The sequence below is a fragment of the Dendrobates tinctorius genome, unplaced genomic scaffold (assembly GCF_039654945.1).
Source record: "Dendrobates tinctorius isolate UK_male_01 unplaced genomic scaffold, ASM3965494v1 ptg000120l, whole genome shotgun sequence".
NCBI classification, from domain to species: Eukaryota; Metazoa; Chordata; class Amphibia; order Anura; family Dendrobatidae; genus Dendrobates; species Dendrobates tinctorius.
This window is the reverse complement of record NW_027361788.1, coordinates 6,682,706-6,696,735: the sequence shown is the minus strand read 5'-3', so window position 1 is coordinate 6,696,735 and position 14,030 is coordinate 6,682,706. Positions and strand designations below refer to the sequence as shown.

Genomic DNA, 14,030 nt, shown 5'->3' with positions numbered 1-14,030 from the left:
TCAACAAAGACAAATGCTTTCACTGAGAAATGTCATTTTAGTATTGTACAACCTTATCTGGCCATGTGGTGTGTGACACATCATCAGACACATCCTGTTTCAATTATGAAGGAGGGACTCTGAAAGTCACAAAACCTATTTTTATAGGGACATCAGGCTGTCTTTACTATTCTTAAAGGGCCAGTAGTCAGCCCTCACTATTCTTAGAGAGCCATCAGCCGGCTATGCGCTGTTGTTCCCATTATTAAACAGTGGGTCCCCTATACAGTGAGTGACAGGGCTGCCCAAAATTTGGAAGCACTCCATTACCTCTTTGAAGAGACGTACAGGACGGCCTCCTGAAAGCAATGTTCCCATTATTAGGAATTTGGTACTGTTTGCCTACGCAGTGAATGCAAGGCCTGCCCTGCTCCAAATTTATACGCACCACAATAACCCTTTGAACAGACATACAGGATGGCCACATGAAAGCATTGCTCCTATTATTATGAAGTTAGTACTCCCATACTGTTTGCCTATGCAGTGAATACAAGGCCTGCCCCAAATTTGGACGCATCCCAATAACCCTTTGAAGATACATACAGGATGGCCACCTGAAAGCAATGTTCCTATTCTTAGGAATTTGGTATTCTCATACTGTTTGCCTGTGCAGTGAATGTAAGGCCTGCCTTGCCGCAAATTTAGACACACCACAATAACCCTTTGAACAGACGTACAGGTGGGCCACCTGAAAGAAATGTTGCCATTATTAGGAAGTTGGTACTCCCATACTGTTTGCCCATGAAGTGAATGCAAGGCCTGTCCCAAATTTGGACGCACTCCAGTAAACCTTTGAACAGATGTCCTGGATGGCCACCTGAAAGCAATGTTCCAATTATTAGGAATTTGGTATTCCCATGCTGCTTGCCTATGCATTGAATGCAAAGGCCTGTCCTGCCCCAACTTTAGACACACCACAATAACCTTTTGAACAGACGTGCAGGATGGCCACCTGAAAGTAATGTTCCCATTATAAGGAAGATGGTACTCACATACTGTTTGCCTATGCAGTGAATTGCAGTGTTGAGGCTCAAGAACCAGCATTGGATAATTTCAGTGTTGAGCCTGAAGACCCGGCAGTGAAGAATTGCAGTGTTGAGGCTGAAGAATCTGCACTGGAAAATTCAAATGTTGAAGCTGAAGAACCTGCAGTGAATTGCAGTGTTGAGGTTGAAGAACATGCACAGGAGAACTGCAATATTAAAGCTGAAGAACCTGCAGTGAATTGAAGTGTTGAGACTGAAGAAACTGCTCTGGAGCATTGCAATATTGAAGCTGAAGAGACAGCAGTGGAGAATTGCGTTGTTGAGGTTGAAGATTCTGCAACGGAGAATTCGCAAAGTTGAAGCTTTCCAGACAGTGTTTGAAATGGTCGTCGAGAGGGAGAAACTCCTGCCAGAGCAGTGGACAGAGGTACTGGCCCCATACTTGATGGGGGAACCCCAGAAGGCTTAGCGCTGAAACGCGCGTCAGGGCAGGGCATCTATCCCAGGAGACCAGGATTAATTTATACAGCACACTTTGTAAGTTATACATTACTTATGGTTTTGATATTGTTTATGGGATATCGCTCTCCTGGTCAGCAGACATACAGATCTTTTTTTGACACCTTTTGCAGTTTTTACACTTGTATGGTCTGCATAGACATACTGACACTTATTTTTCAATTACACTGGGCACATTTTTATTCAATGATCCACATATGATATATGAGCACTGATTTTTTTGCAATGCATATTTATTATAAATCATGATACACGTCACTAATTTATAGTGTCACATTTTATATTATACATTTTTTTATTTTTATATAATAATTTTTATTATTATTATTTTTATTTTCATTTTTTATTTTTTTGCACAATTTTTACAACTGTATACTGCTAGATGTATGTATGTCCTATAGGGGTAGTATTGCCCATATTTCTGATACAATTTCTTCAATATATGTATAAAAGATCGTTATATTCCATATATTGATATCTGTTTTAATACCTGATGTTATCTGATTGTAATAATAAACATTATACTCTATTCTGGGACTTATGGTGGTCGTGTTGTCTTTTGTGTGTTTTCTTTAGTTAAATTACGACTGTCCCTATAGTATTTCCATTTTGCTGGCAATTAATTAATATATATATATGATCTTACATTATATTATTTTATTATAAGTATTGATTGTATTGCCGGCTCTCCTTATTTCCTTCTTTGTGTGGTGAACTGTGACCTCTGAAAGCTCTGGCGGCAGATGGGAATTTTTTTTATAACCTGTCTGCCTCTGGAATAAGAGATAGAAAGTTCTCCTTGTAGCCTGGGTCTAGAAGTGTCACCAACCAGTAATGACTGTCACCCAAAATTTTGAGGACGTGAGGGTCATGGGAAAGGCAGCGTAACAAATTCAGCCATGCGTGCTAGACTGCTAACAGGCAAGACTTCCACCAAGAGGACGACTGACCATGCTCTCCTCCTCCTCCCTGTCCTCAGGCCATCTACGCTGAGCAGACAGTATGACAGTTGTGCTTGTAGTACCATCTACAGCTCATGAAAGAAGCTCCTATTATTCCTCCGCCTCCTTATTGTCACCCAGTCAATGTTGGGATGAGATGAGGATGGGTTGTGTGCAATCACCATGTATGGTTCCTTGCTCCATCTCATTGTGCTCTGCCTGCAATGCAACCACTTTGATTGAGAGCAGAGAGCTTTTCAGAAGACAGAGAAGCAGGATGGTGATGCTAATTATGGCATCATCACCACTCACCTTCTTGGTAGAGTCCGCAAAGTTTCGGAGGATGGTACATATGTCTGACATCGAGGTCCACTCCTGAGGTCTTATGTGTGGAGTCTGAACTGAATACCAACGGCCTTGTTGATGCTGGTAGTCAACAACTGCCCTCTTCTGCTCACAAATCCTTTCCAACACCTGCAGTGTAGAGTTCCCATGAGTGGGGACATCACACACCAGTCAGTGAGCGGAAAGCTGCAAACGCTGCTGAAGCACGGCAAGAGCGGCGGAACCTGTAGCTGACTTTCTAAAATGGGCACCCAGGTAGCGTACTTTCACAAGCAGATCTGGCAGCTCTGGGTAGGTCTTTAGAAACTACTGAACAACGAGGTTAAGCATATGGGCAAGGAATGGTACATGTATGAGCTCGCCTCGCCTCAGAGCCACCACCAGGTTGTGGCCATTGTCACATACGACCATGCCTGGCTGTAGGTTCAGCGGTGTCAGCCACAGATCTGCCTGCTCTTTCAGAGCTGTCCACAACTCTTCAGCATTAACATACAAAAGACAAAAAAAGATCTCACAGTCCATATTGTGATCAAAGAATTAGCAGAAAAATGCTTTATTAAATACATTTAGAGGTTTAAAAGGCAAAAACACCACAAAGTGAATCCAGCTAAAGAACACAGGGCGCTGGTGTGGGGACATAAATACCCCAATTAATTATCATACTATTTTAATCAAAATTACAACTAATAAATACTCCCCATGCAGCCAATCCTAAAGTGCCACAGCATGGCTTAACATGAATCAAGCACATGCGTAATCATAAAAAAAGTATGCACACAAAAGCGCAGAGTTGTTAAATACATACCAAACAATTTGGCACAAATCGTCAGGGAGGCCCAGGGGGAGATAGATGGGGGCTGTCAACACACAAGCGTCACCCCTGGCTGAGGCAGTGCTGCAGTGCTTCCACCTTGTGACTGATGTGATCATTTCGAAGATGGAGGCTGAAGAGGAGAAGGACGAGGTGCAGGAGCAGTAGACTGTGAGAGCAACCCTGATTGACGTAGGGCTCGCAATCCTCAGTATCGGGAGGACGTGTTCCATCCCAAAGTCCGACTGGGTCCCGACTTTCAATATGTTAACCCAGTGTGCCATCAGCAAGATGTACCTGTCCCTACCCACAAGCACTTGTCCACGTGTCCATGGTTTGGTGGACTTTCCCAGTAAGTGCATTGTTGAGGGTACGGTTAGTGTTGTGGGACATGTGCTTGTGTAATGCGGGGACGGCACACCGGGAGAAATAGTGGCTGCTGGGGACCGAGTACCGAGGGATGGCCGCCGCCATCAAGTAGCAGAAAGCTTCCATCTCCATGAGTCTAAAAGGCCACATTTCGAGTGCAAGCAATCGATAAATGTGTGAATTTAGTAGTGTGGCCTGTGGGGCGCTGGCTGCGTATTGGGCGTATTGGCGCTTGCATTCCAAAGACTGGGGTATGGACTACTTGACGCTGCGCTGGGACAAGGACGTGGACGTGCTTGCTGATGTTGCTAGTTGAGTGTGTGCAATGACAGGTGCAGGGCAGGAGGCATCTTCGCATGCACCATGGACAGGGTATTGGCTTGCACGCACAACAGTGGAAGAAGTGGTGTAACCCGCAGACACTGTTCCTGGACCCTGGGGTTTGGCCCACAAAGTCAGGAGTTTTGCTGCCATGTGCCTGATCATGCTGGTGGTGGTCACGCTAGTAGTTTTGCTAAACCTGCTGATGCTTGCCTGGCAGGTGGTGCAAATTGCCTTTTTGGGGATATCGGCAGAGTCTTTAAAAACAACCAGAAGACCTAACAGCTGTACTGGTATCTTCTGCCGTGTTGGTGTTACCGGGAATGGTTGCCTGCCTTCTGTCTGTAGCCACCACACTGCTTCTTCCTGCCTGTTGGGGTGCTACAGCTCCTTCCCACTGTGTGCTGCTGTCCTCTTGCCAGCTTGGGTCAGTTACTATATCATCCACCACCTCATCCTCCACTTCCACACCCTGGTCCTCCTCCTGACTTTCTGGCAATTGTGTCTCATCTTCGTCCACTTCTTGTGACACTTTCTCCCCGTCACCTTTGTGTGACCATGACTGCTCCAATATTTGGGCATCGCTACATGCGATCTCCTCTTGCCCCGGGCGAGAGGCCCGGATCTATAAATGGAAAAGTGAACAGCTCCTTGGAGTGTCCAAGTGTGGGATCAGCTGTCTCCGGGCACTCGGCATGGTGGGAGGAAGGAGGATTAGGGTGAGGAATATGCGGTCCAGACTCATGGCTCTTCAGACTTTACTGTGTTGAAGACAGGGTGGTAGTGGTGGAGGCAGAAAAGTGACTGGAAGCATTATCCACTATTCAACCAACAAACTTTTGACACTGCTCTGGGTTCAATAGTGGTGTGCTGCTGCGGTCCTCTAGTAATTGGGATAGGAAAGTCGGGCGAGAAGACCATTACCATCACATCCACTTTCATGTCCCCTTGCCACTCGCCTTGCCCATTTTAAATGGAGTGCAATATTTTCAATGTTCACTACAAATGGCTGACATTGGAGCAAACTTATATGTGATCTGTGTGAGGGGAAAACCCCAGCTTAAAATATCTGACCTGTAGGCAAATGGGGTTTTTTTTCAGCAAACTGGTGTCTTATCTAAGACACTATAACAAAAAATTTAACAGTAGGCCAGAAATTGCAGAATTTTCAACACACTGAGATGTGTACCGTATGATGGCCAAACCCATTTAACCCCTTTACCCCCAAGGGTGGTATGCATGTTAATGACCAGGCCAATTTTTACAATTCTGACCACTGTCCCTTTATGAGGCAATAACTCTGGAACGCTTCCATGAATCCTGGTGATTCCGACAATGTTTACTCGTGACATATTGTACCTCATGATAGTGGTAAAATTTCTTTGATATGACTTGCATTTATTTGTGGAAAAAAATGGAAATTTGGTGAAAATTTTGAAAATTTCGCAATTTTCCAACTTTGAATTTTCATACCCTTAAATCACAGATATATGTCACATAAAACACTTAATATGTAACATTTCCCACATGTCTACTTTAAATCAGCACAATTTTGCAACCAAATTCTAGTAAGTTATAAGGGTTAAAAGTTGACCAGCGATTTCTCATTTTTACATTTGAAGTCATTTTGAGGGGTCTATATGACAGAAAATACCCAAAAGTGATGCCAATCTAAAATCTTTACCCCTCAAGGTGCTCAAAAACCACATTCAAGAAGTTTATTAACCCTTCAGGTGCTTCACAGGAATTTTTGGAATGTTTAAAAAAAATTAACATTTAACTTTTCTCACAAGTAATTTATGTCAGATCCAATTTGTTTTATTTTACCAAGGGTAACAGAAGAAATTGGACCCCAAAAGTTGTTGTACAATTTTTCCGGAGTACGCTGATACCCCATATGTTGTGGTAAACCACTGTTTGGGCGCATGGCAGAGATTGGAAGGGAAGGAGCGCCATTTGACTTTCAATGCAAAACTGGCTGGAATTGAGATCGGACGCCAGGTCACGTTTGGAGATCCCCTGATGTGCCTAAACAGTGGAAATCTCCCACAAGTGACACCATTTTGGAAAGTAGACCACCTATAGAACTTATGTAGATGTATGTTGAGCAGTTTGAACGCCCAAGTGCTTCACAGAAGTTTATAATGTAGAGTCGTAAAAATAAAAAAATCATTTTTTTCACAAAAATGATCTTTTCGCCCCCAATGTTTTATTTTCCCAAGGGTAACAGGATAAATTGGACCCCAAAACTTGTTGTGCAATTTGTCCTGAGTATGCTGATATCCTAGTTGTGGGGGTAAACCACTGTTTGCGTGCATGGCAGAGCTCAGAATGGAAGGAGCGCGTTTGACTTTTCAATGAAAATTGGCTGGAATTGAGATCAAATGCCATGTCGCATTTGAAGAGCCCCTGATGTGCCTAAACAGTGGAAACTCCCTAATACTAACTCCAACCCTAACCCCAACAATCCCTAACCCTAATACCAACTGTAACCACAAACCTAACCCTAACATACCCGTAACTCTAATCCCAACCCTAACTACAATCATAATCCCAACCATAACCATAATCCTAACTTTAGCCCCAAAACTAACCCTAACTTTAGCCCCAACCCTAACTTTAGCCCCAACGCTAACACTAGCTATAGCACCAACCCTAACGCGAAAATGGAAATAAATATAATTTTTTATTGATGGAATAAATATTGATTTTTTTATTATTATTTTTTAAAAATATTTTTACAATTATTTTAACAAAATTTTTTTATTTAATTCTTACTTTTACACTTTGTCCCACTATGGGACACTCATTTTATGAAGGCTGATCGCTTCTATTGCATACAGATCTGCATGCTATAGAAGCTGTCAGTGCTGCAGCTTCTATACACTGACCCGAGAGACTTCCTGGTCATCATTGCGCATGACAGGAAGTCTCTCAGGTCTGAAAAATCGGATGTCAGTCCCTCTGCCGGTTCTGGAATGCTGCAATCTTATTCTGGGGGTTAAAGTGCCAGGAACGATTCGTGACCGCTCCTGGCACTTAGTGCCGGTGTCAGCTGTGAGAATCAGCTGACACCCAGCCGCGATCAGCCACTCACCCCCATGAGCGCGGTTGATCGCACATGACGTACTATCCCGTCCATGGGCAGTAAGTCCCAGGGCACATGGACAGGATAGTCCGTCTAATGTCAGAAAGGGATTAAAATAGATGGATTTTTACGCTGTAAAATAGAAAGGATCTGGCTGTATTCTGCATTGCCAACAAGCAAATGGAGCAGAAAAACGGTGTGCTCTGGATTGCTTTTAAAGAAAATAATCAGTATTAAGATCCCAAAAAAATTATTCCTGGCCCCTGGTACCTGGGACTATATATATAAATATCTGTAATAGGTAACAGCAGCAGACAGTACTGGAATAGACCATCTTGCTATATGCAATAAAGTGGGCAACATACACTGCCTGCCTGCCTAACACTGATATCTACATACCCACATACACTGCCTGCCTGCTTAGCACTGATATCTATATACCCACATACACTGCCTGTCTGCCACTGATATCTATATACCCATATACACTGCCTGCCTGCCACTGATATCTATATACCCACATACACTGCCTGCCTGCCTGCCACTGATATCCATATACCCACATACACTGCCTACCTGCCACTGATATCTATATACCCACATACACTGCCTGTCTGCCTAGCACTGATACCTATTTACACCTTGATTAATCCTCAGAAGGTCTGTTGGTTGAGATGGACTTGTTTATTACAGATAGTATACCCACACTAATAAAATTGCAAATCTCTTCCTATCTCAGCAGCAACTCTCCCTACACTGACTGAGTCCAGAGCAGACTGTGATGAGCAGGGCGGCGTCCAGACTACTATAGACATAATGACGCTGTGCGCCCAATCAATCACTGTAGTGCCACAACCAATATGGCTGCAGCATTACAGTTTGTGGCAGACAATCACTGCATGTTGATTGGCGCTCTAAAGAGTGCCAATCATGCAGGGCGGGGACCCAAACTCCCGCCGAGCAATCCCGGAAATACTCGTCGAACTCCGAGAATCACAAGTACAGCGATGCTCGGGCGAGCACCGAGCAGTGACAAGCGTGCTCGATCATCACTACTTGCATGCAATGGAGGATGTTAATCCATAACGGTGTAGTGTGTTACTAATAGCAATGTTTGAGACTGTCCAAAAAATAAGGAAAAAAGCGTTTGACCGTATAATAAAAACCTAAGTCCTTTATTTTAGAAAAGCATACATGGACAAGGTTTGTGAGGGCAGGATAAGTGCAGGCATGCAGACAAGAAACAGGACTACGGCAGTTTCGCGTTAAACATGCTTTTTTGATTTGCATGTTTGAGACTGTGGTCCCAACTCTCTTCAGATCATTGACCAGGTCCTCCTGTGAAGTTCTGGGCTGAGTCTTGACCTTTCCCAGAACCATCGTTACCCCACAAGGTGAGATCTTGCATGGAACCCCAGACCGAGGAAGATTGATAGTCCTCTTGGCACAATTATTAGAAAATGGAAGAAAGACAACAGTTGCCTTCTCACCAAGCTGCTTGCCTATTGTCCTGTAGCCCATCCCAGCCTTGTGCAGATCTACAATTTTGTCCCTGGTGTCCTTAGATAGCTCTTTTGGTCTTGGCCATGACGGAAAGGTAGGAGTGTGATTGATTGAATGTGTAGACAGGTGTCTTTTATGCAGGTAACAAGTTCAAACAGGTGCAATTAATACAGATAGTGAGTGTAGATAAGAAGGCATCCTAAAGAAAAACTAACAGGTCTGTGAGAACCAGTATTCTTGCTGGTTGGTACGTGATGAAATATTTCTTTCATGCAATAAAATGCATTTTAATTATGTAAAAATAATACAATCTGCTTTTCTGGAGTTTTTTTAGATTCTGTCTCTCACAGGTGAAGTGTACCTACAATAAAAATGACAGACCTCTCCATTATTTGTAGGTGTGAAAACGTGCAAAAATCAGCATTGTATCAAATACTTATTTTCCCCACTGTACATACACACTACTAGCGCCAAGTTGGCCTTTGTTAAATCCTTTTCTGCAAAGTGAAAGACAAATCTGTGATGTCATATACGAAAAAAATGCAAACAAATATTTATTAAATATAACATCACAGATTTCAGTCACTTTGTAGATAATAATCTAACAAGAGCCAAGTTGGAGCTAGCAGCGCCGTGCTCCTGAGAAAGTCAATTAATTCTTGATGCTACGTAATAATTTGTCAGTATTGTAATTTCATAAACTGTAGCTGATAATTGAGTTATTTGAGTTATTTTTAAATCATTGAGACCTCTGACAGCCCCGAAGTAATAGCATGGATTTCTATGGCATACTACAACATTACAATAGAGGGTCGCTAATCATTTTGGTGACTGCTATATCTGTAAATGCTGAAACATTAGAACCAACAATAGAAAAGTAACTACAAACACAAAAACTTACCACACTTCGATTTGCAATCATATTTACTCTGTTAGCAAAAGATTGTTCGCGACTCGTCGTTTTGGCATTTTGAAACTGCTTATAGACCTCTAGGGAAAAGAAAAATAAAAAGATTTTGGTAAGGGAAAGTGCTATGTGGTCTGTCTAGCCAACCATCCATGGCTTATGGCACATGTAAAACATAAATCCAAAGTCTGAGTCCACATTCAATGCATAATTATCCGGTCCATGGCCCATTTTAAATTTAGATCAGAATTGATGGAACAGTAGTTTTACAAAGCAAAAAAGAGCCACTATTTTTAGATTTTGAGGATGTCATTTCTCAAAACAATTACACAAAATAAGAAAAGTGAATCAAAACAAAGTTTAAAAAAAAAAAAAAAAACTTTCAGAAAAGCTGCGCAACCAAAAGTATTTTTTTCTGAACAAAGAATAACATTTATAGAATCTCTAAATTTTACCTTTTTGGTGATTGCAGACAAATGGTAATTCAGTCCAACACGTTGTGTAGTTGGTGTCACCTTCGCGGTTTTGCAGAATTTGACATTTTGCTGAATTTCCTACATGCCGTAAAGAATAAAAAACAATTACAGGGGCAAATAATCTTATGTAAAATATTATATTAATCTGACAGATTTAATGGCAGTACACTACAGCTACAGGGCCGCTCTTAGTAGCCAAACAGCTCCAAAAAATTGCTTCAGGCCACCAGAAGCGCTGAAAAAATGCATAGACCATAGATTGGGCTTAAACAAACGTCTAGCCACCCTTGTTAAGATTCCAAGTTGCCATGTGGAAAAAAAAATCATACCAAAAAGAACCATTTCATAACTTTTTCCACCTTTGTCTTCCATAATGTGAACAAATCCGTTGAGAAATAAACTGAAATAGTTTTGAAATGAAAAATAAAAACAAAACTAAAATAATCTGGTTGCTTAAGTGTGAACACCCTCTTATACCTGGGCATGTGGTTGTGTTTAGAATAAGCCATTAGTAGTAGTAGTAAATACACAGCTGCCATCATTTATAGTGATTTTGATTAATCTCATATAAAGTTTTGCTGTTCTAGTAGAATTTTCCTGACATTTTCTTAGTTGCAGTCTACAGCAAAAGCTATGATTCATAAACAGCTGAAAAAACAACAAGGGGATCTCGTTGTCGAAAGTTATCAGACAGGAGAAGGGTACAAAAAATTTCCAAGGTATTAGATTTACCTTTGAACATTAACGATGTCATCAATAAGTCACTTAAATTAAGCAGAATAATAACATTACTTAAAACTGGACATCCCTCAAAAATTGATGAAAAGACAAGAACAAAATAGGTAGGGAGGCAAAAGAGGGCTAGAGCAACATTTAAGGATCTGAAATAATTTTTGGCTAGTACTGATTGTGTGCTGCATGTGACAACAAGCATTCATATGTGTCATCTGTGGGATAGGGTGCAAGACTGATATTATTTTAATAGTAAGAAAAGGCTTCAAAGTTGGCTTTCTTTTGCCAAATTGACATCAAGTCTGCAAAACCACGCTGAAAATGCATTATGTCCGATGAGATCTAGGTTAAATTTTTGGCCATAAGCCGTGTTCTGCACAGCCAACGTTGTGCATCACCAAAAGAACACAATACCCACAGTAAAGCATGGTGGAGACTGCATTATGCTTTGAGGCTGTTTTTCGACAGCTGGAATTGGGGCTTTAGTTCAGGTGGAGGGAATTCTAAACAGTTCCAAATATCAATTAATGTTGCATCAAAACCTTCAGACCTTTGCTAAAAAGTAGAAGATGAAGAAAAATGTCATCTTTTAGAATGACAACCCAGAGGATTGCTCAAAATTAGCAGAATAATGGCACAGTTTGGCATTAGAATCTTATATGCCTCTGTAGTTATCAAGATTTTATTAAGTTAACAAAAAAACACACTTAAAATGAAGTCTCTCTCTGCTGGTAGGGAAGCTGCTGCCAGCCAATTATTTTCCTCACAGTGGCCAATACAGGAAAAGTGTAGAACCCGCTATACCAATCTGCAAGTGAATGCATTTTGTAATGGCTGCACCTGGTACTGCAGCTCAGTTTCATCCTACTGATTGTGGCTGAGGTGTAATAGTGTACCATGTAACAGAGGACAAGCGTAAAGAGTATTCTCTCAGGGGAACAATTAGATGGTGCAAGGGACTTTGGCCAGGTTGTGCAGCACATTCCTGTGAGTAGATTCGGAAATATTTTAAACAGACTGTCAGCCAAGAATGATTGCTCAAACCAAGTAGAGGCACTTGGTGCGCCATGATGTGGATAATCATTTAAGTGTCACCTTTCCATCTGCTTGGTTTCCATCTATCTCCACCTTCCTTTGACCTTATGAAGCCAGAGCTGTCAAAGAAGGGGATTGGAGGGTGGAGATAGAAGGAAAAAGTAGGTGTGAAGGTATATTTAAATGATTGGCCTCACCATAAAGTATGAAACAGTGGGACAGTTTGAACAGTCATTCTGTGCTGACAGAATTCCTTTAAGCAGAAAGCCCTTTGCTCTCAGAAGAAACAACATTATTCAGAGACAAAATGGGAGAGATGGAAGTTTGAAAACATTTTTTTTTTATCAGATTCAACCACATAACTGTTGTCAAATTTCCACAAACAAAAACAGCTTAATCTTGGAGGTACTAGATTACAGACATCTTGAAAAACAAAAGCACACCTCAATCTATGAGGCACCTGGTGTACCGACATCTTGGCAAACAATAACTTGGCTCAGTCTATGAGGCGCCTGGTGTAGAGACATCTTGGCAAACAATAACTCAGCTCAATCTATGAGGCACTTGGTGCATCGACATCTTGGCAAACTAACTCAGCTCAATCTACGAGCCTCCAGGTGTACCGACATCTTGGCAAACAATAACTTCTTTTCACTGACTGATGGAGAGAACATGGAGAGAGACTACACACTGACGACAGTCCATTTTTCACATACGTAAAAAAATTATAAGTTTGTGGTCTCTATCTGTGCTGTCAGCTGATGAAGAAATTTCAAATGTCAGAGATAATTGAAAACAATGTTTTTTGGGTTTTTTTTCTACGCGTTTCGAAGTGTAGCCCACTTCTTTAGGAAACAAAAACCATATGCATATACAGGGTTCCCAAAAATTTATTTAGATGAACATTTTGGGGGAAAAAAAGAGTGCAAAGAGAGACACATGACAATGTGATGTGTCAGATGTGATGTGAGTTCATAGGGTAGACACATGATGCGATTTAAGTGAGAAAAAAAGTTTGTAAATGTATATACATACGTGGTCAAAAATTGTTGGTACCCCTCATGTAATGACAGAAAAAAAAACAATGGTTACAGAAATAACTTGAATCTGACAATAATAAATAAAAAATCTATGTTAAAGGTAAAAGTTATAAGACCATCTCCAAGCAGCTTGATGTTCCTGTGACTACAGCTGCACATATTATTTAGAAATGTAAGCTCCATAGGACAGTAGCCAACCTCCCTGGACATGGCCGCAGGAGGAAAATTGATGACAAATCAAAGAGATGGATAATGCAAATGGTAACAAAAGAGCCCAGAAAAACTTCTAAACAGATTAAAGGTGAACTTCAAGCTCAAGAAACATCAGTGTCAGATCGCACCATCCATCATTGTATGAGCCAAAGTGGACTTCTTGAGAGACGACCAAGGAGGACACCATTGTTGAAATAAAATCATAAAAAAAGCCAGACTGGAATTTGCAAAACTACATGTTGAAAAGTCACAAAGATTCTGGGAGAATGTCCTATGGACAGATGAGACAAAAACTGAACTTTTTGGCAAGGCACATCAGCTCTATGTTCACAGATGGAAAAATGAAGCATATTAAGAAAAGAACACTGTCCCTACTGTGAAACATGGAGGTGCCTCTGTTATGTTCTGGGGCTGCTTTGCTGCATCTGGCACAGGGTGTCTAGAGTCAGTGCAGGATGCAATGAAATCTCAAGACTATCAAGAGATTCTAGAGAGAAATGTGCTGCCCACTATCAGAAAGCTTGGTCATGGGTGTTGCAACAGGATAATGACCCAAAACACACAGCTAAAAACACCCAAGAATGGCTAAGAGGAAAACATTGGACTATTCTGAAGTGGCCTTCTATGAGCCCTGACCTAAATCCTATTGAGCATCTTTGGAAAGAGCTGAAACATGCCGGCTGGAAAAGGCAACCTTCAAACAGG

At 41.5% G+C, this 14,030-nt stretch overlaps 1 protein-coding gene across 1 annotated transcript in view; it reads right to left on the bottom strand.

Annotated features, from left to right (window-relative positions):
* The window catches only part of ADGRD2 (adhesion G protein-coupled receptor D2), a 739,028-nt gene that overhangs the window by 676,298 nt on the left and 48,700 nt on the right, over positions 1-14,030 (bottom strand). The window contains exons 6-7 of the mRNA XM_073541421.1: positions 10,285-10,383; positions 9,824-9,912 (exon numbers count right to left, since the gene is read on the bottom strand). Of these exons, the coding sequence (XP_073397522.1) occupies positions 9,824-9,912; positions 10,285-10,383 (188 nt within the window). The remainder of the gene's footprint in view (positions 1-9,823; positions 9,913-10,284; positions 10,384-14,030) is intronic.